The sequence below is a fragment of the Coloeus monedula genome, assembly GCF_965178545.1.
Source record: "Coloeus monedula genome assembly, chromosome: 15".
NCBI lineage: Eukaryota > Metazoa > Chordata > Aves > Passeriformes > Corvidae > Coloeus > Coloeus monedula.
Window position 1 is genome coordinate 17923036 of NC_138795.1, and position 27625 is coordinate 17950660.

The window sequence follows — 27625 nt, forward strand, 5'->3', positions numbered from 1 at the left end:
CACAGAGGCTCCTTTGTGCGCCGATCACAGCGCTGCTCTGTGCCCGCGCTGTCGGGGCAGATGGCTGGGCAGCACCTTCTCGTCAGGCAGGAAGCTGATAAGAAATATGACTTGTCTCTAAGCCAGCATGGCTTTTCCTCCTCTTTCTTCTTCCAGTCAGTTGAATACGTCCAGAGCATTATCTCTGCTTGGGACTGCCTTTAGCAGCACTGGCTTAATGTAATTACTGAACAGCAGCCAAAGGACGCTTGTGCCGCATAACCCTGGAAGGGCTGAACTGTCAGGACTCCTCTGCAGCGAGTCACAGCCGTGCCCTGCCGTGGGAGCAGGGAATCCTTGCAGGTGTGGGTGGCCCAGGCCACATGTGGGACCACTTTGCTGGTCCCACCTTCCCCAGCCTCCCTCAGAGCAGTACCGTGCCATGGCTTTTCACAACTCCTTGGCTCCCGGCCATCGTGCTGCTGCCTCTGGGGCACGGGGTGCCCTGTTGAGTGGAAAATGCCATGCCCTGGGGGGTGTACAAGCAAAGGCTGCTCCCTGCTCTGTGTCCTGGTGGTGAGCACCCTGAAGCAGCGGGGTGTGAGGCAGCTTGTGCTTCGGAGCGTGCCACGGGGAGCGGAGCAGTAGCTGTGGCCAGTGCCGAGCCCGGGGAGATGCTCTCTCCTGCTTCTGAAGAGTCAGCCCAAGGGCTCTGTGTTTGCTCAGCTTTTGGTTGCCAGCTCTGGTTTGCCTCTCCTCAGTCACGATTCAGCTTGGCATGTTTGGGAGCCCGTCTCGGAGATGGAGCAGGAGGGTTTGGCTTGCTGGGTTATCTGTAACGCATAAAACCCAAATGCAAATGTGAAGAGGGCAGAGCATAACTCATAAACAGCATTCACGGTGCTTGCACAGCAGTGTGCGGAGCCAAGACCCGTTCTCAGGCATTGCAGGCTCTTTCTCTCAATTATTTACTCTCCTTATCTTCCTCTCTCCTCTCCTCTGACATGCTACACCGTCTCTCTCTGCTAATTTCCTCTCCATCGCGTACGGTTGACATGCTGCTTTCCCTTGCTCTTGTTTTCTAATATTTTCTCTCTCACCTTCTCTCCCTATTTTCTTTCTCCTCCAATTCAAACCTGCTCCCTGAATAACTGCTGTCATATTTGCTCTTCTCCCATCTCTCTCCTTGCCTGCTTTGCCTGTGTACTTTACTCAAGAGCTCTTTTGATCTTTGGTTTTTCTTCTGTGCCGATTTCAGTGGACTGAAGTGAGGTAGGAGCTGCTGCCTCACAGCATCCGCTGCTCCCCAGAGAGGTTAATACCTTCAAGTTGTTAAGTTTGGGGATTTTGTTGGTTTTAAAACGGTGAGTGAGGGAAGGAGCTCTCACGACAGACTCTGGTTAAAAAAGATAAACACATCTTGAGAAAAAGCTTTACAGCATAATTTATGTTCTGCAGCTGAGGTGTTTCACTGATGCTGGGGTGGCACAAAGGACTCTGGTGCTGCTGAGGTCCCAGCAATGGCTGGTTTTACCACACCAGGTGCTGGATACAAATTCCTGCCTGTCCATACATTCCCTCTCGTGCAGAAGTCAACGTCCCATTCCAGCACTAAACCAGTTTTTACAGAGGCTGAGTAATAAAAGGACCCACTGGCAGCTGAAATTGGGTTGCTGCATAGATTTCTTTGTAGACAGAGATGGGTCTGCAGAAAAGTGAGCGATCTGGCAGGCCTGGTTTATAGGGACAGTTAAAAGAACAGCATCTGAAAGGATACAAAAGCTGCTGCAAATCCTGAATCAGCCCCAGCAGACCTGCAGAGAGCAGCTTTGCAGAGGGACAGCAAGTGGTGGGTATTGTCCCATTGGGGAGCAGAGACGAGCTGGAGCTCCCCAGGTCCTGCTTTGGTTGGTGACGACAGACCCGTAGGACACAAAGCTTCTTCCTTCTCCTGGGTACCTGAAATATCTGACTTTGGGCCAGTTTTGATGAAGGTACATGGTTGAGATAAATATAACACCGAGCATGAAGTCATTGACTAGAAGAGTGTCCCACATGCCCTGCATGGCTTGTGGTGTTTGTCCTGTCCCACCCCATCAGGGGGTCGGTCTGCCCTGCTGATAACTCATTTTTATATTCTGTTTCCATCTGCCAACGATTGCTGTTGTCTCCCTGTCTTTCAGAGAGGAGAAATGTCGAATTTCTAAACCTGATTTTTCTGTGCAGGCAGTTCTGAGCATTCATCAGATCCCCTTTTAAACTGAAAAAAAAATCATTGAATACCAAAATGCATCGATTTGACTTTGGACTAAATTTTGTACTTGAAGTACCTTGTGCTGTTTCTCTAAATTTTGTCTGTGAGCACTCAGAGCCTTTTCTGATCTCCTCTCCAAGAGCAGATGCCCACTGGGACTGTGCCTGGCTAGCCCCTGATCCAGTTAGAGCCAGGGGCTGATGAATCCCCACTAATGTGTAAACTTTTCTCTACTGGCAGTTAATCCATTACTGTTTGCTTAGAAAGGTCATTGTGGGGCTGCTGCATGGGGAAGCTCCTGGCTGACCCCTCCAAGCAAGGATTGGCTTTTTCTTGCCTTGTCCATATGAAGTTGTTGATGGAACTCATGGAGAAGTCCCAGAACTGCCCACGCTCCTCACTCCGATGCCACCTGTGTACCCTGTTGGTGCTGACAGGCTCCTAAACATCCTTGACTCCTGGTGCTACAATTACAGCATTAATTAATTGCATTTGCAAAGCATGCAATTCCCTGGTTCCCCAGTAAAGGCCTGCTCAGGTGGGAGCGAAGAGCTGGAGTTTTCTGACATCAGCAGATGTACTGAGATTTTGACACCACCTGCATTACCAAAATACGTGTCAAGAGTAGTTTTGATAGCTATAATCAAAGTATTGGAGTTTCCAGTGATGCCTTCTGTATGTGGCAATATCCTCCCACTGTGCCTGTGCAGCCATGGCATCGCTGCTCCTGAGCAGGGCTCTGCAGAGTTCAGCCAAAGCTGTTCCCTCCAAATTTTTAATTCCGTTTAAAACTCTCTGCTGGTTAGAGCAGGAGGGAGGGGATGCTGTGGGTGTGAAGGGAGGTGTTCTCCAAGGGCTGGGGGTTCGTGCTGACAGGACCTGCTCTCTCCCTGCTGTCCCAGGTGGACAATGCCAAGGATTTCCTGTCCATGGGTGGGCTCCGGCTGGTGATCGAGGGGCTCAACAGCAGCGAGGCCGCGCTGAAGGAACACGCTGCCTTCGTCCTGGGAGCTGCCCTGTCCAGGTGAGACCTGCCCTCAGCTGGGCTCTGTGCCTCTCTTCACTTCTCTTGGTTTATTTCTGATAGCACAGACTGAAAGCTGTGCTGTGACACACCACAAAGTCCACTCCCCCAAAACTGTCTTGTCCCCTGCCTAGCTCTTGCAAAACCCAGTACCCCTTCTTCTCAGTCTGTCCTCATCTTGCTCATTGGACATATCCAGAAGTAATTTGGTGTCAAATCTAGGATTGTTTCTTGGTTTCCCTGGGCTCCCTGCTTGTACAAAGTCCAAGGGGGGAATAATTCTGCTTCTCTCCCCTTCCCCAGCCCTCTCTGGGGGAAGATGTGAAGGGGGATGCAGTGACGAGCACCCCAGCGAGCACCTTTGTCCCTCCTCTTCCTTGCTCCTGGGCTGCTCCAGGATGGCAAAATGCTGATTTGAGCAGCTCCCATGGTCTTTGGAGCAGAGTTTGGGCCCCATAGACATGTGCCTCTGACATCCAAGAGGTGTTGATTAGGTGCAGGGTCAGGAATAGGGTCAGCAGCCAGAATCCAGAGGAGACTGGCCTACAGGATGTTTGAGATTCACGGGAAGGAGCCCGGTCTGCCTCGTGCTGGGGCATCGTGTGTAGTGCTACAGGAGGTGCCCTGTGGGCTCCATGGGTTTTCTTGGTGCCCCTTTTGGATTTATGGGGTTTGGGACTTTGCAGGGGATGTGTTGTACATTCAGAGGTGCAGAGGCTTTAGAAATGCATTGGATGGACTCAAACTTCAGGATCAGCAGTGCAGAGTGAAAATTGAAGGTCAGGACTGTTTTATCTGCATATTTCTACACCTAAAAATACAGTCACCTTCTCCAGCGTCATAAATTATTTATGGCTTAGTCTAACACATGGTCCACAGACCTGCATTTATTTGGCAATCTTGTGTACAATGCAGCTGGCCCTCAGCATGTGCGAAGTGATGGGGCCTCGTGGATAGGAGCAGGTACCCAGACTGGCACCAGGAAAGGATCCAGCTTCTAGTCTGAAACAGAGCCTGACTTAGTGATGACAGGAGGATACATCAGAAACACAACCTGCTCTTCATATTCTGGTGTATCTTAATCCTTGAAACAATACTGGAGTGGTTTGCTCAGGTTCTTTATGTAGATTCTTAATTATATGTCCCATACAGAGAAGATCATGCAGAGGGTGTGGAAATATTTGCAAGTAACTAGTGAAATGACAGGGGCTGTTAAAGAGCTTCTCACAGATGTACCTGACATGACATGGTCCAGACTCCAAAAATTCACTGTCTCACGGTACATGAGAGTGTAGCAGTGGCCACGAGAGTCATGCTTTTGTGTAGTATTCCTCACTCAAGTGCAAAAACCTTCTTTGGACCTCTCATCTGATAGGACAACATTAAACTGCTGCTTTGCAAACTTGTGGGCCTTTTTTCTTTGAAGGACATTCTGGCAGATGGTAATTTGGAGTGGTTTGGATGATACATTGTCTCAGAGCTCTGTTCTAAAATATGAGGGATATTATGCCTTGGTTTGAGTTTGCTTTTTTTCCCCTTGCTGTGCTTAAGCTTTCTCAGTAGACACCTACATGCCAACTTGTCTGCTGTGTGCTCACTGCTTAATTCGTTTGTTCATACATTTTCTCAGCTTACTCCATGCTCCAGTTAAACTGTTGGGGGCATTTCAGGTACTTCACACAGCATTTTGTGTTTTTCTGAGGGCTTGTTGTTTATTTCCTTCACTCGTGGTTGTTCCTGGGAGCCTCGGCGAGGTGGTAGGGCTTTCCAGTAAATTCCCAGAGGTGTCACAGCTCGCTGGGCTGCAGGGACATGATCTGCTCTGTGCTTGTGTGCCTGGGGCTGGTGTCAGGTCCTGTGCTGGATGCTGAGCCTGGGAAGAGGCAATGGTCTGCTGCTCACCCAGTGGGTCTGTGGCCACCTCCCAGGTCTCTTTGGCTGGGCTGGCTCAGGCCAGCAGTTTCAAGGCAGGCAAACATTCCCAGAGAGAAATCAGGGCATGATGATAGCAGCTCCAGAGCCTGGCATGGTAGGTCAGTAACTCCTGGCACAGCTCAGTCTGGAAGAGGGAGTTTGGCTTTGTCTGTCGACATGTGTTTAACACAGGAGGAAACCACTGGACACAGAGTGATTCCAGATATGCTTGGGTCACATCCAGAACTTCTCAGCTCTCAAAAATACCCAGATCTTCTCCAGATTTGCATTGTCCTCAACTGCATTCAGGTAGTGAAGCAGGTAAGGGGTGGAGCAAGCAGCTGCAGCACCCAGGTCCTGCCTGCACATGGTCCTGCCAGGACTTGGCCTGGAGCTCTGGCTGTGCTGAAAGCCCATTGGAATAAAAGGGTTTTCCAGGGGATCAGCATCTTGAGCCAACAGGCCAGGTGGCTGGCCAAGACTTGAATCAGCAAAGGCAGGAGGAGGAGAAGGCACAACAGGGCCAGCTCAGGATTTCTCCTTCCTGATACTGCTCCTATTTATTTGGCTTAAAGCAGACTTGAAAAGCAGCCATAGCACAGCAGGATTTGGACCTGGGGGCACAAGGTCCTGGGGTGCAGCTGCCAGGATCTGACCTCCTGGCATCCATCTGTCTCTGTGAGCCTCTGCCACAGGAGAGGCAGATTTCTTCACCTGATGGGGAGGAAATCAAGGTTTCATCTCATGTTTCTCTTATATGTCCTTCAGTTCAGGCATTTGGGTTTTAATCGCTGAGTCTGTGACCAAATCAAACATTGTTCCATCTGGTGGAGTTCTCTGAGCAGTGCCCTTATTGCAAGTCTAAAACCTCATCACAGCCTTACTGTTTTTAAGCCTTTAACAAAATGTTTTCCATTCAGCAGTTTGCAAAAGTAAACTTCATTTGAACAATCCTCAAGTGCTCTGATTGCAAATAAAAGTTAAATGCACTAACAAAAATGATTGCTAGGCATGTGGGGTTGTACATTTAGGTATCCATAATTCACTAACAGTATATGCCAATACACAGCATTATCTGGATTTCCAGTGATTGCATTAGCATAAAAGCATGTTAGCATTTATCCTGTGGTACTAACATTTAAATATATATAAGTGTGAAATATTAAGATCCAGCATTTTGGAGGCAAGTGAAACTACTGTCTGTAAAATGTTCCTGCATATTTTGAAGGTACACTCCAGTATGTTCGGATGACAATCAGCATTCGCACCATTGGGTCCAAACATTACAAAAATGTCAATGTTTTATGCAAAGAGGAGCTATATTAAGCTAAAAAAGATTGCTGATGAGAGAAGTGTCTTCTGATGTCCTCTGAGCTATTTACAGGCAGCATCTCCCTTTGTTCGTGGCACAGCCAGGCCTCTGTGCAATCTGCATCTCCATGTTTCACAAGACTGGAAATGTTAGCCAGAAAGGATTATGCTTGTGATTAAAACCTCCATTTTTGAAAACTTTACCTACAGGAAACGTTTTTCCACACCAATAATTTGAACATTTTAGTATTTTGTAATAAAAGGATTTTTGTAATCCGTTTAGAAGGGGAATAATAATTTATGTTGAATACCTTCTTGAAGCTTTATCCCAAATGCTGCCCGTGCGCTTAGGGGTGAGTTGGAGGTGAGCATGGAGAGAAGTTAAGCTGGGGGACCTTCAAGGCAAAGGGAAGCAGTTTGTGTTTCATGGGGACAAGGCAGAAGGCTCAGAAGGTGAGATTTTGGCCTGGCCAAAGTGGGGAACTGGGAGGGCAGCCACTTGTGCAGCTGCAGGGAGAGACTCGTGGCACTTTGGCCAGACCTTTAAAACCCCACCCAACCACGTGGCCGGGGACAGTGATGTCCCACTGATGGTCCAAGCTGGCGTTTGCCATATGTCCTAGAAGGGCCTGGGACAGGCCCAGCACAGCCTCTGGCCACAAGCCCAGCACTGCTGGGGTCTCACTGTTCCCTTTTGGCCCTGAGTGCTAAAGGACTTGGTAAAGGCTTGGGAGTAAACTCATCACAGGTGATAACTGAAGCATCATCCTGCAGCAGCACCTGAGTTTTCTATGGATTGTCTTGGCTGCTTCCCAGAGATTAAACCCCTTAAAGGATGACCATGTGCACCCTGAATATCCCATTCACCATTATTTGTGTTACCCAGCTCCCAGGCTCGTTCAGAGCTTGCCCCACTTTGGTAAAGCCAGGAGGGGCATAAAACGTGTGTTTGCCTCTCAAGAGAAGCCTGAAAGAAGCTCCCTGAGTGATGGGCTCTATTTCTCCTTGTTGTGCTGGGGTGTCTGACAGAGCTCAGCATCGTGGAGTCCACCTGGTTTTGGTTCTGCTTTTCCATTGTCTTTTCTGAGGAAAGAGGGATGTGGGAATTCTGTCTCCTTGCTCTGTCCATCAGTCCCTTGGTAGTGTCCATTCTCCCAGGGCTCACGACTTCCCTCCTCTGTTGGAGAAGCAGCAGCTCCTTCAGGATGCCTCTGTCAAGAGGAAAGAGCTTCCATCAGATTTAAGGGGTTTGAGTTAGGTCCAGCTGTGCACTGAAGCTGGTTGGTGCTCACTGGTGTTAAATAACACAGAGGCCCAAGCAATAAACCCAGGAAAAGTAAAATTAAAGACCTTGCTTCGATGCTGTCTTGTAAGGACATAAGAATTTCTGTGTGGAGAAATAAATCTGGTTAGCTTAACAAGCACTGTCCCTACCCATTTATTTCCAATCCATCTTCATCCCTTCCTCCTCCAGCTTCTCCTTTTACATCCTGCAGTATTTGCCCATCTCTTTATCGACTTTGCCTGATTTTTTCAGTGGCCCTGTTTGCCCACACCATGTGTTTGCCATCTCCCAGTTGCAGTAATTCCAGCTCCACTCCTTGACTGCTTATAATTTCTTGCTTTGTAGATTGTCTCCTCTATCTTTATTTGAACTCCTGACTTGTGTGGAGTTATCAGCCTCACTGCACTTAATTTCAAATTAATTTGATTGGGTCACCTCAATTTTTTTTCTGTAATGATAATGAACTCAACCTATTTAGCCTTTCCCCATTATGAATAACCTTAACAAAAACTGCAGTGCAGTATAAATGGGTGTTTCATCATTGTGGTTAATTACACAGAAGAATAAATCCCTAAACATTTTTCAGCCTCTGAAATCTAACAAGAAAGTGTAATTAACATTTAAAGAGTAAACTGCCATCCTTGTGCTCTCAGGAAGACAAGGAGGGAAAAGTCTAGAATCCAAGGTTTGCTCCTGGGTTTTTTGGGAGAAATTTTTGGGGAAATGCTGATGGCTGGAAGTGGCAGAGGGTGGGTCAGGTCCTTGTCTTGTTCCAGATGTGTTTTCCCCAGGTGCCTGCAGCTCTGGAAAGTTGACAAGGTGGGATGGGCATCTTGGCCTCAGCCCAAGGGACTGGTTTTAGGCTGAGGACATTGTCCTTTCTGTAAAACATGGGAATTCTGGAGTGAATTCTCTGGGTTGGGCTGGTGCTGGGAGGATGCTGTGACTGAAATGGGAGTGTTTGGCCTCACATCACATGTGGGCAGTGAGCTCCCACACGGCTCCCCCAGCTCCACTGGGTTCTCCCAGTCATCCTGGGGCTCAGGTAGGTGAACTTGTCCTCCTGTGTCCTTCACACAGCGATGGGTGCTCCCACAGCCTGCAGGCTCTCATCAGTCCACAGCTGCTGATGTTCTGAGAGCTGTGGGAGGTGTCCTGCCCTGCAAACATAGCCCCACAGAACAGCCAGTGCTGCCCAGGGCTGTGACAGGGGTGGGGAGCACCAGGAAGCTGCTCCAGCAGAGCTTTAGCAGGGAGGGAAAGACTCATCACAGCCAGCTCATGCATTATATAAAACATGTTGTTTCTGTCTCATTGTGTTTAGTAAATGGTCTCTGCTAAAGCCTTTGAGTTATTTTGGTGGTTTCCATTTAAAATACATGTTCAGGCTGGTTACCTAATCACTTTCTGCCAAAAAAACCAGCCCAAACTTGCTGTTTGCCAGGGCAGACCTGGTTCTGTAGCTGGACACAACATGTTTTCCTCTGTCTCTTCAGCTACTATTAATTCATCCTTCTTGCTCTGTACAACTCCCTGGCAGGAGGGTGGAGCCAGGCAGGGCTTGGTCTCTTCTCCCAAGCAACGAGGAGCAATAGGACGTGAGGAAACAGTCTCCAGTTCTGCCAGCGGAGGTTTCGATTAGGGAAATGTTTTTCACTGGAAGGGTTATGAAGCACTGGAGCAGTCCTGGAGGGGTTTGAAAGCCGTGCAGATGTGGCACTTAGGGACATGATTTAGCAGTGGACACAGTAGTGTGAGATTAATGGTTGGACTTGATGATCTTGGATGCCTTTTCCAGCCTAAATGATTCTGTGATTCTGTGTTTTCTGTTTATCCTTTTTACTACAGCTTGAGCACTCTCTGCTAATGGCTTCACAAGCTTCAAAGATTTCCCTCCCTAACCACCTACATTATTTTCCTGACCTGCTGTGACTATCCCAGGTCTTGGCGTGTTCTCTGCATTCCCTCCAAACAATAGGTGCAAAACACTCACAGAGAGGAGGCGTCTGCATCTGCTCTTTGATCAGGGTGTGCAGGAGGCTGTGGCAGCCCACTGATGTGTGTTTCAGAAGGCAGGTTGAGAAAGTGCATTGAACAGAACACAGAAGGGAAGAATGGGAGATGAACAATGGGAGTGGGAAATGCAGGATCCACCCTCAGTGAGGACCTGCTCGCAGCAGAGTTTGGGGTGGACAGCACTGACCCTTACAATTGCAGCCATTGTCTGAGCCCCATCTCTTCCTCTGTAGGTCCTGCTGTGTGCACCCTCCTACCCCTTCCTGACCGTGGCTTTTGTTGGATTTTGTTGTGCCAGCAGGCTGTACACAGCGAGCATGCAGAGCCAGCTTTGGGGCTGCATGGCAGAACTGGGCTGTCAGAGGGGTGCTGGGGGCCTGCCCTTGCCTCTCGTGGCCTCTCTTCTGGATTTAGCTGCATTTGCTCCCTCACTCCTCTCCTTGTGCCAAGGAGAGGCCAGCAGAGCTTTCATAGGAGGCAAAATAACACAAACCAGCAACTGCAGGCTCCCATGGCATCCAGGAATGGCCCTTGGCTGTCCTGACTGAAGAGGGACCAAGCCCCGGCAGGGAACTTGTTTCCAGGCTGGCATCTTCCAGCCTACCTGTTCTCTTGATACAGAGCTTTGATAAGCTTTCTCTCATCTGTCTATTCATGTGCTTAAAGATTCATTGAAACAGGTGATTATTCATCCATGAAGACAGTTCCTCAGGCCTTCACCAGATTGCTGCCAACCTCAGCTGCTTCGAGGCTCTCCAGGTGTTTGAACAGGATGATGACAGAAAACAACAGCTTACTGGAAATTATCTCCTTCTGAAGGAACTCGTCATTACTGTTAACTACTTGCTCTTCCCTCAGGTGCAGACAATGTTCTTCTTGTGAGCTGGGTTTTGATGTCCCTTTATTTTAGATGATCTTTTTTCCACTTGAAAGGAGATGTCCATCAGAGGCCCTCGGAGCGGCCTGACGTGTTTTGGAAGGGGATGACTCACTGGCTTGGCTGCCTGAGCAGCCGTGCAGCCCTCTGAGCCCTGCTGCTCAGGGCAGCTGTCTGTGGCCACCCCACATCCCCAGGGAGCTGGGCCAGTGGCAGCCCCTCCCTGAGGGCAGCTCAGAGTCCCCACTGAAGCTGGAGAAACGCCTCGCAGCCGCTTCCCACCGAGTCTCGGCCCCTTGATGCCACTGTGGGAGCCCTGAATAGATAGGAAAACTAATTTGCTGCTCAGAGCATCAATAGATGTACGTCACTTGTCCTTTCTGCTGCATTTAATGAGTTTTTCCAAGGTACTGCAGCCAGTTCCAGAAGGCTGCCATCAAAGGATCTTCGTTTCCATCAGAAGCCTCATGCCCCTCAGCGCTCTGCACTCCTCACGTCTCACATGTCTCTTATGAATTCAACGTGGAGCTCATCTTATAATTCCTTGCAACCATCCTTTCCAGACTTCTCTCCTTTTTTTTCTGAACGCCTTGAAAACAGGGGGTAGGAGAGAGGAAGGGCTGTTCCTGCAGTGAGGTGGTGGTAGCTGGAGCCCAGGCGAAATGTGGGTCATGCTAAACGTCCTGTCACTGCTGCTCTCCACAGTCGTGACTCACTCAGTTTTTCCCTCCTGGTGCTTGGCTGTACCTGTTCCCTTCTGTTATCCTGGAGCTGGCTTTGGGCATCCCTGCCTGCGTCAACCTCGGCTGTCACCGTGTGGGACAACATCTCCACGTGGGTGAGGAGGGAGGGGACACGCTGGTGCTGCCAGACTGACAGCCAGGGGATGATGGGCACAGCCCTGCAGTGGCAGTTCCAAGGGACAGGTCATTAATCCTTAGCTGATCTGCTGAGATCAATAATTAGGGCTGTTGCTTTGTATAAACCACCAGATCAACCCAGGAATTGCCTTATTGAAGTGGACGTGCAGGCCTGGCTGGCTGGAAAGCCCCCCTGGCTGGATTGCAGAGGAAGGAGCACAAAACCCAGGTGCTAACGGTGTGCTGACATGTAAATGAGGTTTCCCTAAGCCTTGAGCGGCTCAAACCTGCCATACACGATGAACCACAAGGGTTCTTAGGTTTTATCTGTTTCTGTCAGTGCAACAGGGAGGGTTGGAGAAAGTTTCGGGATTCTGGTCCATGCCTGGTGCAGCAGGGTGGCTGCTGCCAGCATCCCTCTGCTCAGAGGCTGCACATGGGAGCCTGTGTGAGCTCCTCTGCATGTTCCTCCTCTCCTTGTGGAAGCAGGTTATGTCATATTTCCATACACACTCTGTCATAAAAGCCCCTAAATATGATTTTAGTTTGTTTACACGTCTTGCAACGAGCAGGAACTCACCTGAGTTGTTTTCCAAATTAATACCCCGCTGCTTTTACTTAACAAGGTCTTTTTCCAAGCTGAGAACAGTAACGACTCTGAGATTTCTTTTTTAAAAATGCATTTTCTTCTCAGGTACTTCATATTGAAATCCATCTTAATTTCAGTTCAGCTAGTGTGTGAAAACACACGGTGAGGCATTATTAGTCCCTGAAGGAATAAAGACAGATGGAGCCCAAAATGGAATTGGCTTTATGATTAATTGAAACCTTCAAGAGTGCAGTGGAGTCAGGGCTTGGTCCTACCCTGGCAGCACCTGGGGATCAATTCAGCTGGCATGAAGAGCTGGGGGGAGACATACAGATGTCACCTGGCAGAGCCAGCCCCGAGCTGTCCCCTCCCGGTGGGACTTGGGGCTGGAGGAGGGCGGGGTTGGCCCAGGTGTGGGTCGGGGTGAGGAGGGGACGGTGGCGTCGGGGTCCTTGCGTGGGATGACGTCCCTGGGTAATGAGCTGCTATTTCTGCCTCGAGCCTCCCACAGCTGTGCACGATGGCTCTCGTGTCACTGCAGAGCTGAGTGGGGAGGAGGGGAGTGTTTTGAGGCATGCTCCAAAAACCTTGGAAATGGGAATGTAGAGGTGTGGCAGTGGCATGGGGTTTGGGCTCTGCTCTGAGTTCCTGCTCCATGCGTGACTTGCACAGTTTCCTCAGGTTTCCCATCCTTGCCTGTGAGAGGGAAGGGAGTAATGGAGAAATACCAGGTGGTCTTATGCATGGTGGCTTCAGAATTAGTGCATATTTCTGGGGTCTGTAGCCACAGACATTTACAGCATTTTCTGCTGGAAAGGAGGAAGAAAAGGTGTTGCAGAAAGGAGAGTTCCCCATTGTGTTTTGGGAGCAAGTCCTCCCTGTGCAAACTGGCTTTATTGCTCATGGTGGTGCTTTCATGGTCAGCAAGTCCTGAGCAGCTCTGGAGCTGGGGAGATGCAGCAAGTGAAGGCAAAGTTGCTTTGCAAAGGCAAATCCAGATCAGCTATGGAGCTGTGTCAGCACATCCACTCGGAGAGGGCAGGAAGGGGATGGTCAAGGGCAGCAGTGGCAGCCCCAGGAGATTCCCAGTTCCCCACCTGGTGCTCACTGCTGGTCTGGCCTCTGTGCACGGGTTGTGCTGCCGGGGGGCACTTGCCAAAGAGAGGGCTGTGGGTGCCTCCCCCTGAGGCAGCTCAGTGAGAATAATTTAAGGAAGGACTTGGTGTGGGAAGTTGAAGTTGGCTGTGGGGATCATGGTTTAGGGTACGGACGTGGCCGGGGGCCCATGTCTGTGTGTGCTGGGCAAGTGTGTGTGCACTGAACTGGTCTTGCTGGGGCAAACTGGATGACAAGTGGCATCCATGGGTCCCTCGCTGGGAGGAAGGTACAGGGGACACATCTCCCAGGCGCAGCCAGGACAGTCTTTTTACAGGCACCAGCACCCCTTCCCGTGCTGCAGTGGCAGCACTCCCAGTTAAGAAGGTGACTGGGACCTTGCTAAATGTCCTGAGCAGTGGGAGCACTGCTGGAAAGGAGCTGATCCTGCAGATCTGTGGGGAGCTGAGCTAACTCCTAGAACATGATGCTCAACACCTCACCAGACATCCAGTGTTCACACACTCCAACAAGTGCAGTTTGATTTTTGTTATCCCTGAGCCCCCCTAGGATGGCAGCGAGTTTGCTGAGGTGTGTTTTGTACAGTGAGGAAGGCTCTGTGGCTGAGCTCTCTCTGCAGGACCTGGCCAGAAGTCGTGGAGAGATACTATAAGGCTGCTGTGGATTTTCTTTTCTTTCCCTGGGGACTCTGGGGATTGCAGATCAGTGGATTGTGGATTAGCGAATCAGGAATTAGAAATGCATTTTTCATTCTTATGTTACACACTAATGAACTGACAAATTTAATTTCTTTAAATCCAGCTATTTCAGCTGGAATTGACGAAGTCGTCTTCTGTCTCTTCTGGTACCTCGAGAACAGCTGAATCCTGATCTCTCTGGGGTCACATCATCCACATTCACTTCTTTGTCTTTAGCCTGTGGCTGTTCCAGAAGTGCAGTGTGCTCTCCAGGAAGAGCCCATCCCTCCTGGGTGGTTGCTGAGTGGAGCAGGGGGTGCGTGCCCGAGCGCACATCTGCCTGTGCCAGGGCAAGGAGGGGAACTCAGCCCTGGAGAGCTGGGCTGGCACCAGCCTGGGGGCTCCAGCTTGGCTGTCTGAGTCCACTGGTAGCAACTGAGGTGTCTCTCCCAGGCAGGCACCCTGTTAAACCCAGCACCATGGCCCTGTCGAGTGCCTCCATGGCACAGCACAGAGTGTTTGCCCAGCTCCAGCTGTGAGGTGTGCTTGGCTTACATCTAGTATCAGAATATCCTGAGTTTAAGGGACTCACTGAGATCACCCAGTCCAGCTCCTGGCCCTGCACAGACACCCCAGCAACCCCACCCTGTGCACCCCTGGCAGCTCTGGCAGCCTCGGGGCCGTGCCCATTCCCTGGGGAGCCTGGGCAGTGCCCGGCACCCTCTGGGGCAGAACCTTTCCCTGCTCTCCAGCCTGAGCCTGCCCTGGCCCAGCTCCAGCCGCTCCCTGGGTGCTGTCCCTGGCCCAGGAGCAGAGCTCGGAGCTGTCCCTGCGCTGCCCTGGGCAGGAGCTGCAGCCCCGGGGAGCTCTGCCCTCAGCTCCTCTGCTGCAGCTGCACCAGCCCAGTGCCCTCAGCCGCTCCTCGGGTGGCCCCTCCAGACCCTTCCCCAGCCCCGGCTCCCTCCTTTGGACACTCTGGAGCAGCTTGGGATCTCTCTGATGTTGTGGCACCCAAAACTGTCTCAGAACTCAAGGTGAGGCCACTCCAGTGCAGAACAGAGCAGGACAATCCCTCCCCCCTTGCCTGGCTGGCGATGCTGGGTCTGATGCCCCCCAAAAATGATGAAAGAAAAATCTAATAGATTTTTTTTCCCCTTGGGCTCGTTCCTGTGAATGCAGCTGAGATCTTCCCCTGCTCTTTTGCATCCCTCTGTGGGGAGGATCCTGGTTCCTTGGGCAGCTCCCTCCACTGTCACAGGCTGGGATTTGGGTGACACTGTTGCTGGGGGCTGCACAGGCTGCAGCGGGCTCCATGTGCCTCTCCTCCAGCTGCACCGTTCTCCAGGTCTGAGGTGGCACCTTCCCTAGCCAAACCCTGTGCCAGGGACAGCAGAGAGCAGAAAAAGGCATTTCTGTCGTTAAAAGCCTAACGGCCTGCGCTGTGGGGCCCCGGCGGTGGGGGAAGAGCAGCTCCATCATTACCCAGTCACTCTTCAGAGCTTTCAATGAGAGCTAAACAAAACGGCCCTGGCTTTCCAGAGCAGGCTTTATTCCTGCTCTCTGTGATGCTGAAAGTGGGTCTGAAAGGCGGCCGCCTCTCACCACGAACCCCGGCAGAGCCGTGGGCTGGCCCCCGCCGGCAGAGCCCTCCCGCTGCCGGGGCAGGAGCAGAGCCCAGGACATCCGTCACTCCCTGTGACTGATGAACGGGTTTGGGGCCGTGCCTATAATATCTTGATTAACAATTAACGTGATGGAACTGGGAAATACATCTCGTTGCTCACCCCAAGCTGACAGGTGAGGATGGATATATGTTGCCTGGTTGATTGCTGTGCCTTGTTAGAGCCTATTTAGGGTTGATTGAAAAGCAGAGGCTTTGTGTGAGGAGAGACCTTTAATCTCCTGGCAGAGCCAAGTGCGTTTCCCATCAGGAAGCATTCCTTCTCTGCTGCTTATCTCTAACCCCTGCTTTAAACCTGAGCCTGGTAGAGACCAAAAGAAAGGCAGGATCAAAACAAAAATAATTGGGATCGTTGGCTTCCGTGGGCAGTCAGAACCCGTTATTCCTACTTATCAGCTAGTTATTCCTATATAACTCTTGCAAGAGACAATTCAGCAGTTGCAGCATCTCCTTGATGAAAAGCACTCCAATGAAATAACCATGGCAACAGTTGCTGAGGGCCGGCGTGGCGAGGGATGGGGATGTGCTCTCCAAAGGACACCGGGCCCAACTTCCCCAACAAATGGCACTGCCGAGCACCAGGGAGCTGATGCTCGGAGAGCTCTGTGTGCTGGCTCTCATCCTGCTGGGGTCCCAGCTGGGCTGGGCTTGCAGGCTGCCCCAGTGGACCCAGTTACAAGTCACGCTTCATTAATGGTGGGCATCTTCCCCTCCAGATGGAAGGGGAGCTCGTAACCTGAAAGCTGAGGGGGAATCATGAGGACCCTTAATCAGGAAGGAAAGGCCAAGAGGCCAAGGAGGGGACCTTGGGGAGTGGCACCACTTTAGTGGGGGGGGGGGGGGGTCCCGGGTGCAGGGGAATCCAGCCAGAGACACGATACGGACACCGATATGATTTTAGCATCGTGCTCCAGTTTTATTGTTTACTTACACCAAGTTATACTTTGCCAAGTTCACGCCCCATTCCCACGAGAAAGCCTCTAAGCAGCGGGGGAGCTGACCAGTGTATACCTTTTCCCAAGGCTGTTCAAGGCTGCTGGCTAGCAGGTGCCTTGCAAGCCTATCTTCAGCCTGAGGCCCCTTCAGGGGTACTTCTGCAACAGCCCTGGGATGCCCAAGCTCTCCTGGGGCCTGTTCTCCTGCCCCCATTCCACAAGGAATTCCTCTACAGCACCACCTGTGATCCCAAAGCCGTAGGGGATTTCCCAGGGTTTGGGTACCCTGGGAAAGGCTGCATCCCTCTGCTGTCCCTCTGACCTTCACCCAGCCTGGTTGGTGCCAGAGACTGGTATGGATAATAAACACGTGACATGTCTAATTTCACAGCAGCTTCTTTTTCAGCCAACTCCAGGACTGTGTTTGACACTCTACAGGAGAGGTGACAGAGGGTGGTGTTGCAGGTTGAGGAGTTTGGGCGTTTGCCTTGAAGAGCTGGCCCTTGGTGCATGGCAGGAGCCTGCAGAGCTTGGACTGAGCCTGGAGAGTTTGTGGCAAGGGTCCTTCACCCCTGGCTCATGCTCTCCCCTTGCCCAGGGGTCTTCTAAGTGCTCACTGTTAGGACCACCCATGCCATAATGCTCTCCAAATGCTCTGGTCATAATCTTGGCTGGGGAGCACCTTAGCTTATGGGATGAGGGCCTCTCAAGTAGCTTTGTGGGCACGGTGGTATTTTTGTTAGGCACTATTCTCTCGCTGTTGTCTTATTTAATTGGACGTTCATAAGCCTGAAAAGTAAAAGAAGGGAACTCTAATGTTCACCAGAAGAAAAGAGGAGTCTGCTGAAAAGCAGCATTTGTACGGAGTTCTGAGAAAAGGGCAGTAAATACTCCACCTCTGCTTAATAACAATAATAGGCAGGCTAAGTATCTCTAAAAATATAAAATAACGTGGGCCTATTCGGAATAGTCAACATCCTTATCAGCCTGCTACCATCTCTGCAAACAAGTTTTGCTAGAGATTCTGGGCATGATTTTCAATGGCTCAGAGCAGCTGTAGCTTCTTTGACTTCAGTGAAAAGTCTGAGTGCTTGGCACGGCGGCAAACCAAGCCTCTTCCTTTCTGCTTCAAATTGGGGCTTGATTCTAAGTGAGATGAATTTTCTCCTCCTGATAATTCTGTGCATCTGAAGTGATTACAGCTCCGCGTGAGTGCTCTTTTAGGAGATTTGAATGCAGCGTTTTCTTCCGTCTTAAAAAGGTTCCTTCAAGCCTTATGATGCTGGGGGGGGGGGAATAAATCCTGGTGGAAGCCGTTACATCTTCCTATGCAGATTAAAACTTGTATTTTTATAAAACACACAAGGGGGCTAAATCGGAAAACTTCTGCTGAGGCGAGCGGGTTTTGGCTGGTGGGAACGTGCTGCTAAATTCTTATCTGGCGATGGGGAGGCAGAGCAGGGAGTGGTATTATTTGGAGTTCTTAGAGAGTGAGCCTTAATGTTTGCTTAACTCCACTAAAAATAGACGCCACCCTCTTTTCCTAATAGGCGGCATTTGTCACACTTGATTCATTTCCTCTCCCAAACTGAGTTCCTTCATGAATATTCATCTCTACTCCCCAGGAATCTGCCTGTCCTCAGAAGTTGTACTCGCGGCGGCCGTGCCGTAACAATGCGAGCCAACCTTCCAGGGCTCCCGAATACCTGGCCCGATCCAGCAAAATCGCTGGTATCAACAGCTCTCATTGATTCCTGCTTTCTCTCTGAGCCCTGATTGCTCGTTATCCCTCTCGATGAGACCCTTAACGAGCCTCCCGTTCCTGTTGTCATAGCAGCACCGCATCGCCCGGTGTAGCAGAGTCTCTGTGGCTGCTAATTGTGTGATGGGAGGATCAGTTTGGCAGTTTTTCTAGTGGGGATTAGGCCAGAAGGTCCCTTCTGGACTGTGATGAATGCGGCTTCCTTCAGAAGACACTAAAAGTTGGTAGTTAGAGGAGATTTCTGACGAGGGAAGCTTTCCATAGCAGAGAGGGAGAGCAGTCCTCACAGAGCTCTTCCATTCATGCTCTGCCACTGCTTTAAGCAGGAGGAAGCCAACCAGAAATGCCAAAGGAGAATGTAAAACGGTTGATTCCTCACTAAAGAAGTCTGACAGTGCCTCAGACCTTCTAAACTCAGGGGTCCGGAGCATGTGGAAGGTCCCTGCTACTGTCATTTGCTGCTGGAATGGGAGAAATCTGCTCCTGCCTGGTGAGTGTTGAGAAAGCAGAGCCCTGAGTTGGTGCTGAAGGGACGTGAGGCCAGCAGAGCTGCTGAGCCACCAGTTCTGAAGCCCTTAGCCAAAGATGCACGAGAAGGTGTGCGTGGGAACGGCTTCTGTAGGATGTGGTGATAGCTGTGTTTCACTCAGGGACCAAGGAGAAGACTCAAGGCATTGGTTTTGGGGGCACTGGTGTGGGTGACAGGCCAGTTTGCTGTGAGAGGGGTGCTGGCAGTCACCCACCCTGCGTGGTGCCCCCCAGCACATGGGGCTGCAGGTTTGCTCCCTGCCAGTCACTCCGGCCTCACTCCTTTGCTCACTGTGCCGGCATCTTTCAACCTTGCTAATTATTAAAGCAATTCAGGGACCAGAACTGATGGAATCTCAGCAGGGCGCTGTCTGCCAGGCCTCTGAGGACCACTGTGCAGGCAGACTTCTGTTGGCAGTGGGATCTTTACCATCAAACAATCCCAGAATCACAGAATGGTTCAGGTTGGAAGGGACCACAGTGATCATCACAATGGTCATCCCACCTCCCTGCCCCAGCAGGGCCATCCCAGAGCCCAGGGCACAGCAGTGTGCCCACACAGCTCTGCAATATCCCCAGCCAGGGACACTGCACAGCCTCTCTGCACAATCTGCTCGGGGCCGGGCCCTGCCCAGGGCAGCAGTTCTGCCTCCTGGCCGGGGCAATTGCTGCGCTCAGGCCCTGCCCGGTGCTCTGGGACCATTGCTCAGCACCACCAAGGAGATTTTCATCCATGTGCTGGAAGAGTTTTATAGGGGTTGCTCTGGCACTGTGGGTGAGAAATGTGCGCAGCAGAAGGAATGATCTCATCTCACCTTTTGCCCTGCAAGCCCAGGAGCAGCTGTGTTGTGGCCACGGTTGGTTAAAGAGGGCACAAGAGGCAGAGGGGTGTTTGCTGCTCGACCCTGAGGAGTGATTTATCAGCCAGGATGCTGTTATTAGCTGGTAGGACCTGTGCAAGGCTCAGCATCCCTGTCCTGGCATGGAACAGCAGCACAGGGTTTGCCTGGAGCAGGAGGGCCAGTGCTTGTGTCATCCCCAGGGATGGTGTCTCATCTGCGGGCTCGCTGCTGGCTCAGCACGGAGGCAGGAAGGGCTGGCTGCAAACAATTGACTGTGCCCACATGCCAAGGGATGGGGATCAGCTGTGCCTGTTCCCAGAGCCCTACTCTTGGAATGCAGAGGGCAGATTTGTCCCCTGTGCCTCTCACTGGGTTTATCCCACAGTGCTGAAGTGTGGCCAGAATAATCCGTGACCTAAACGTAGGCATGAGTGGTGTTTTTACAGAATGAAAAGAGAAAAAATAAATCCTCACCCACCTCAATCTCTCCCCCAAAATTAAAAACTCCCTTGGCCAAGCCCTGCAAATGAGTTTTTGTTGTTTGTGCAGTGAGGAGCCAGATTTTTAAAGGCTGGCTTTCAATTTTACAGCCGTTTATTATAGGCATGAATAATTGCTGGCATGGTGCTACCACTGCTGTTGTTTGCTCTTCAGGTTGGGCCAATTACATATGTAAGCCCTTGATTTACAAGCAAAAGCAGAACTAAAGTAGCTTTGTGGCCTACATTTCAAGAATGAGTGATATGTCCGCGGTCAACTGTAGGTTCCCAAATTTGTGCTGTGAAACACAGAGGTCTGTGGCCATAAATGTGCGGGCCCAGACTGTCCAAGGCATTGTGTGGCACGTGCTGCCACAGCACAGCATGAAGGACATAAACAGGGAACAGTGTTTGAGGCCCGGGAACCTGCCCAGATTCATCCCATGGCAGGAGTGCTGAAAGATGGTGCTGCATTTGGGGAATTCACAGTGAACACACACAAAAGAGAGAGAACTGGAACTGAATGTAACGGTTCTGCAAGATGGACTTAAACAAAGCCTGTCCAAGTCCTGTTTTCCAACATGAGAATTGGTCTGTCTCCAACTCCTGCTGTCCAGTCAGCCCTCCTGGGAGAGGAGAACCACAGAATCCCAGAATAGTTTGGGTGGAATCATCCAGTGCCACCCCCTGCCGTGGGCAGGGACACCTTCCATTGTCCCAGGCTGCTCCAAGTCCCGTCCAACCTGGTCTTGGACATTTCCAGGGCTGGGGCAGCCACAGCTGCTCTGGGCACCCTGTGCCAGGGTCTCATTTTCTTCCCAATGTCTCATCCAACCCTGCCCCTGTCACTGTGAAGCCACTCCCTCTTGTCCTGTCACTCCAGGCCTTTGTCCAGAGTCCCTTTCCAGTTCTCCTGGAGCCCTTCTAGGCACTGGAATGGGCTCTGAGGTTTCCTCAGAGCATTCCATCCTCCACCCCACCTCTTTCAGCCTGTCTCCGGAGCAGGGGTGAATCTGTGGAATAGCTGCTATCCATTGCTGAACTTAAAAATGGCTGATTGAGATCAAATGGAGGATTTTTTCTTGCTTTTGCACAGTAGGCAGAGAATGGGGAGGAGGTAGGTCAGTGTGACGACGATGCTCCATGGGGTGATGGTTTGCAGACATCACCCACAAGTGCTGTGACCTGGACTCTGCATTGCCCAGCATGGGGAAGGTGTCACCCTGCTGTGCTGGTGCCACTCGGTGCCATCAGCTGTGGGGTGAGGTGGGGAGCCAGCCCAGCGTGAGGGAGGATGAGGAGCTGTGCTCATCCTCCCTGGATGGGCAGCGGGCCGGTGTCCTTGCTGCTGGGGCAGCAGGAAGGGAAGGATGTGAGTAAGGGCTGGAGCAGGCAGGATGTTTGTGGACGCTGATGTCATTGTCACAAATCAGTCGCGGATGTTGTCAGGAGGCAGCGGCAGCTCCGCTCGGGAAGAGGCCAGTGTGTCACACCCCAGGGCTGGCCAGGGGAGCGTGATGCACTCATGTCCTTACTCACCAACACAGCAGGTGACTCCTCAGCCCCCTCCCGCGGGGTCTGTGTGCTCGGCTGGAGGCCGTGGCCAGCTCCCTGGTGTGCACGGCCAGGCTCAGTCTGGCTGCTGCTGCTGGACCTCAGCAGGAGATGCTCTGCAGCAGCTCAGCGCAGGCTGCTCCCACGTGGATGCACCGACGTCCATCTGGGCAGGAAGCATTGGTGTAGGACCAGTGATTTCTGAAGTGATTTCCTTAAGCTTCTGAAGGCAGAGGCAGCACCCCATCCCCCCAGGGCTGGCAGACCCTGTGGTGTGCACCCTGACCCCGGCAGACCCAGAGGGCAGCAGAGCCGTGGGGAGGCAGAGCCAGATTTGTTTACAAGGCCGGGCTTTTACATCCCAGCCAGTACTGGCAAGCCCTGGCTCCTCCTGCGCCTTCGCAGCACATGTGTGAACTCCTGGTTGTGTCACCTTCCCGTCCTCTCCTAGAGAAGTCTAGCAGTGGGAAGTGATCATCACAACTCACATTTGCCTGGCGTATGTCTTTCCACAGTTCCAGAGCGTGGAATGAATTGAACCCGCTGCCTCCTTCACCTTCGCGTTCAAGCTGTTCCCGGATCCGGGCGGCTCAGCTTCCGCAGCCACGCTCTGCTCTCGGAGCTTTCTGCTGCCCTGGTGATGAAGCCCTTCTCTCCTGCCTTGCAGAACCTGCCTGGATGCTCCCTCTTGCAGAGATGTTGTTCATCTCATGATCTTTTGGGCTTTTCCTAACCCTTTCGTTGCCATTCTGGGGCTCTCTGTCCACTCCCTCCTCCACTGTGGCACAGGAGGGCTTTTTTCCTTTGCCTTCAGGGTCATTAAATCTTAATTAGCACATTGGCTTTCTTTGTCAAGGTATCCGCTCTCTCCATCCATCAGTGATGTAGGGCACACTGCTGACATTCTCTCTTCCTGCATAATTATCTTATTCCACTGCATCTTTTATGCAGAATCTTCCCTTCTGAAAGTGCTCCTCTCCCTGCTCCCACTCTTCCTGAGCACCCGGTTCAGCTCTGGTACCTGCCATGGCTTTGTTTCCTGTACCTGCATAGGAATTCTTTGCGTTATTCCCATATTTTATTAACTACCTTGATCATTTTGGCTCTTTGGGAGCTTGATTCAGGCATTCGTAGGTATTTCCTTCACCCTCTCTCTGAAGATGGGATCTGTGTCACCCAGCTTCAGTCTTCCTACATGGGTGTCCACCTGAGCTGGCTATCCAGGCTCCCTCTCCATCCAGGGACAGGGACTCCTCCAACTGGCAAATCATTCCAGCTAAGGCAGGAGTCAAAGGCAGCCCCATCTCCCATGAGAAAAATCATCTTTTCTGCTCTCTGCTGCTGACCTTGAATTCCTCAGATGCTTTTCAGAACAGATGCAGCCCCCTTTAGAGTGACCCCCAAAGCGCTGGGCATTGGATTTGCCTTTCTGGGTTGGCCAGGGCAAGTCCCATGGAAGAACAGACACAGGGTCTCCAGGGACGTGCAGACCACAGGTCAGAACATGCTACTGAGGGAGCCCAGGCAGCTTTTATGGGCTGGATGTCTTAATTGTAGCTGTCTGATGTTAACAGAGATGAATCTGACACTTGGAAAGGTTTTGGGAAATGTTTTCTTCATAAATTGTATTTAGAAAATGTGGAGGTATATAGTGAATGTTTTAAAACCAACTGCAACAGTAATAACAGTAATTATAGGTGGGCACAATTTTCTTTTATCTTTTAACTGAAGTTGCTAGAAAAATGACTGCTGTGCTGATACTTGGCAGGGACACTGATGTGAGTACCCACTTGTTTCTGAAAAATGCTGTGGGATTTTTAATGACCATCAGCAGCACAACCTTGATTTTTAAATGTCATCCTAAATGTAGCAGTTACAGCCTCCTCTGCCATGGCATGTGGGTGGGTGAGTGAGTAGGGATGAATCAGAAAGCAGAAAGAATTGCTGGTGCTTTCTGTGACTCCCAAGTTTTCCTCGAGGGCTTCCCACCCAGGAACTGGCTGGAATTGTCCGTGGGTTGTGTTGCAGTCCCTGGTCCCGTGGCATTTCCTGCTGTTGCTCTCCCCACTATTAATGCTTGATTGAGTCGCTTGATGCAGAGTTCATCAAGTTTCTTCAGGAGCTGGTATTCCACAGGTCGTCCTCTCTGTTTATCGAAACCAGATAAATAAAAAAAGCGTTTCCTAGCTTTTGCAGATGCAGCTTTTCCATTCTCTCCCTGGCTGGAAACATTCCCCAGGCTTCGCTTTTGGAGCTGAGATCTGTGCTTGGCATTTGCAAGATGGTGATTTGCTTTTGTAAATGGAGCAAAGTCTTGGTTTCGAGTCATGACTCAGTGAAACAAATCTACTTTTATCGACTAAAACGATTCTAATGGCACCATTAAACCCGGTGGGACTGGGAAGAGTCAGAGTGACACTGCAGTGGGGGGGAGTCTCCCTGTGATCCAGCATCTTCCCTGGCCTGCCAAGGAGTGGGACGGGCCGGGATGAGGCTCGTAAGCCATGAGGGGATGGGTGTTTAAGGAGCAGCACCTCCCGCCGTGGCAGCCGGGGCTGCTCCGGGGCACGGCCGGCAGCCAAGCGGGTGGGAGCTGATGGAAGGCTGTGCCTGGAGCAGCGCTCTGCCTTCCCGGCTACGGGAGGAGCGCGGAGCTGCGAGCAGATGGCAGGGTTAAAATAGGACAGGGCTGCGCCGAGCTGCTGCTGCAAGGGAGAGGAGTGAAATGCCTGTTCTCACACTTCGCTTTGTGTCTCGGGGAAGAGCTGCACGGTGCCTGCGCTCCGCTGGCATTCCCAACAGGAACGCGCCAGGCACAGGCTTCCTCGGGTTTTTGATATTATTAGCACTTGTCTTAAAGAAAAATCAGCTCAAATGAGCAAGCAAACAAATAAAGCGAATAACAATGGAGGGGCTCAGCCTCGGGCCCCCTTTAGCATCTCTCAGGATGATTAGTGGGATGTGTCACATCGGCACCGGAGAGCTGGAGCGTTCCGAGCCGAGGCTCTCTTCTTGTGGTGCTTTCAGACAGCTTTTTGCAGTATTTTCATCTCACCTAAGGCGTGTGAATAGGTTTTGTTGAAATATCTGAGTGACTTGGCATGCCTGGAATGATGCCCAGAGCGGTTCAGCAGACTGGTGGGGAGGCTTCTGTGCAAAGTTGCCCCACTGTGGGGTCTGAGGGGCTTGTTGAGGGTCCTGCAGCGGCAGGAAAGAGCTGGGAAGGACCTTGGGTGTTCTGCCACCAACCTGGGCCAGTTCAGGTCTGGAGGCGGGAGGGCGGAGGTGTGCAGAGAACAGGAATGTGAGGAAGAGGAGGAGCAGGGAGGCAGGAGCCACACACTCGCACCCTGACGTGGCTGCCGACGCTCCTGGGAGCACTTCAGTCTCCCCATCTATAAATCAGGGGGTGCTTTGAAGGCTCTGTGATGAACAACACGGGATGAGCTCGAGGCTGTGGTATTAATCCTGCACTGTTGTTCTTGCTTCTTGCTGTGTCGGGATTTTTTTAAAAAGAAATGAACACAATTTTTGAGGGCTCTGGCTAAAATGGCACAGAAATAAATGAGTTCTGCTCACACTCAGAGAGCATCTCCTCATTTTTATTAATGTAGCCTCTGATGAAGCACAGCCCATCCCTTGGCACCGATCCACGTCTGACCTACAGTAAATACCAGGCTTTCAGGAACCCATGGGGAGTGTTTTGTAAGTGTGGCACATAGAGCCATAAGGTTGATTTACCCTCAAAAACAAAGCATCAGTTTGGGTGATTGAGCACTGGGGGGATTTCCTGGGATGCCTTTCTCTGTGCACTGTGGAGCACTTGCCTGTACCTACCTGGAAGGATCAGTCATTCACCACGCTGAGCTGGAAGAGAGCTCACACCGTTCCTGTGACCGCTGCAGGCGGGACACGAGCCACCCAGTCCTGCCCTGGTGTCACAGAGGGGTGACAAACCCTCAGAGTGGCCTGCACGGCCCATCCTTCACCATCAGAATGGAGAAGTCGGGCTGACCTTGACAGTGCTGATGGGGGGATGGCAACGCCCCGAAAATCCCCAAACCTTTGCTTTTTATCATAAAATAGTCTGTGGGTTGTTGATTAAACCCACGGAAGCTGAGCTGTCATCCAAGGCTCTTGAAGCTGCACCCGCCGTGTGCGCTGGTGTCTGTGGGAGCTCCAGGTGCAAATCCCCCCTAAAGCAGCCCAGTGAGGGCTCAGTGACAGCGCTGGTGTCCTGGAGCCAGGGGCTCGTGCTGGCACTGAAATACAGCTCAGAGCTGGCAAAGCCAAGGGTCAGGAGAAGAGAAGGGTTCTCAGGGTGTCCTTGGAGGCCCCACTCCTGCTGCAGCACTGGGATTCCTGCCTGGCTCCCTTTGGGGCTGTGTGTGATCTCCTACCTGCTTTTGTGGGACCATTTTTTCCTACAGCTATAAAAGGAGCCAGTCAGTTTGTTGTTTGTGTGTGTTCAGCAGAACAATCTGGTGTGATTGGTTTTGTTCTGGCACCTGAGATTTTACTGCCAGAGCTGGTATTCATTCTACTCTGCTCCCTAGAGAGGGGAGGAAGAGGAGGGGACTCAACTCAGTCCCTGTGTTCCCATTGCTTTCTCCAGTGCTTTGGGAAACTCCTGGATTTTGTTGACCCACACAAGTGCCCCAGCTCCTGCATCCCACATCTGCAGTGCTGGGTCCCAGCTGCAGGGGCTTTCTGCAGCCCTGTGAGGTGTCTTGCTGCAGCAGATTTGTTATTCTGTATTTTTATTTAATTACTTACTTTTACAGCTCTTTGTATAAATCTAATTATCCATCTGTTACGCTGCGTTAGGGCACCGCAGCTCCTCAGATTTTTTCCTGTTCTAAACACTACCCTTGCCCTGCCTGGGCTCAGGTGAGCTGGGTCTCCTCCCTGCAGGGCTCCCAGTGGCTCCTGACCATGCCACACTCCTCACTTCCAGCTCAGTGTTGTGACTGCCAAGGGCCAGGTGCTGGCACGAGGTAATTCCCACTTCCATGGTGCGGCTGAGAGCAGAGTTTTCCCAGTTAAACCCGATGTCACTGTGTTCCCAGGGAGCCTGGGGCTTCTCTGTAATGGGATGTTACAGCCTCCTGCTTTCAGAGGGGATGCTGGAGGGCTCATAAGAAGCTCGGCTCTCTCTTGCCTGGGACCCAGATACGTGGTTGGAAGCCAAGCCAAGGTTCCCCCAGCTTTTCCCAGGTGCCCTCCACGCTGCTCCTGCGTCTCTGGGATGATTCATGCTCCCTCCGTTTGAGTATCGCATCAGCCCATCAGAATCACCGAGTCACGTACTCAGCTCCCATTTATCCTCTCCAGTTCTGTTCTCCTCTTAGTAACAAACACTCCATAACCTAATTGCTCGTTAAAGGCCGTGCTGTGTCCCTGTAATCCAGGATGTCACCGGCGGCCGTGTTGCTCTCCCAGGGACGCCGCTGCTCCCCCGCTACGGCGACGAGCGCCTGGCTTGGTAGAAAGTGGGAAGGCAGCATCGCATTGAAGTGGAGATTTTCATCTTCTTGGGGATTTTTTTATATCTCTCCTATATTCTGGGCTTTTGAACATCTAACATCGCTTTTGTGCTTCACATCTTTCATATGAAATTGTTGTATTGTGTTGCCTATTGAAACCTAGTTTTCCTTTTGTCAGGTTTTCCCCCCTCACCCCTGCTTTCTTCTCCTCTGTATTTTCATCGGTGTAGCTACTTAGGGCTCCATTTTTCTGGGTGGTTTTTAATTTCCTTAAGTCATAGCTCTGAAGGCCTTTGTCTGTGATAAACTCAGGTCTGAGCTGGTGCTCGGAGAAGAGGATTTTTAGGCCAGTTCTGCTGCATGCAGCCCTTGGGGCTCTGGGGGTGACTGTGCCTCATCCCTCCTCCTTCTCACTCCAAATAGTCACAGGCAGCCTTGGTGGCGTTGGGGTAATTT

General features: G+C 51.4%; 1 protein-coding gene across 3 annotated transcripts in view; it reads left to right on the forward strand.

Annotated features, from left to right (window-relative positions):
* Nucleotides 1-27625, forward strand: part of SIL1 (SIL1 nucleotide exchange factor) — a 106702-nt gene that overhangs the window by 68232 nt on the left and 10845 nt on the right. For all 3 annotated transcript variants that reach the window (XM_082291248.1, XM_082291250.1, XM_082291249.1), the window contains one exon: nt 3136-3257. In XM_082291248.1, coding sequence (XP_082147374.1) covers nt 3136-3257 — 122 coding nt within the window. The remainder of the gene's footprint in view (nt 1-3135; nt 3258-27625) is intronic.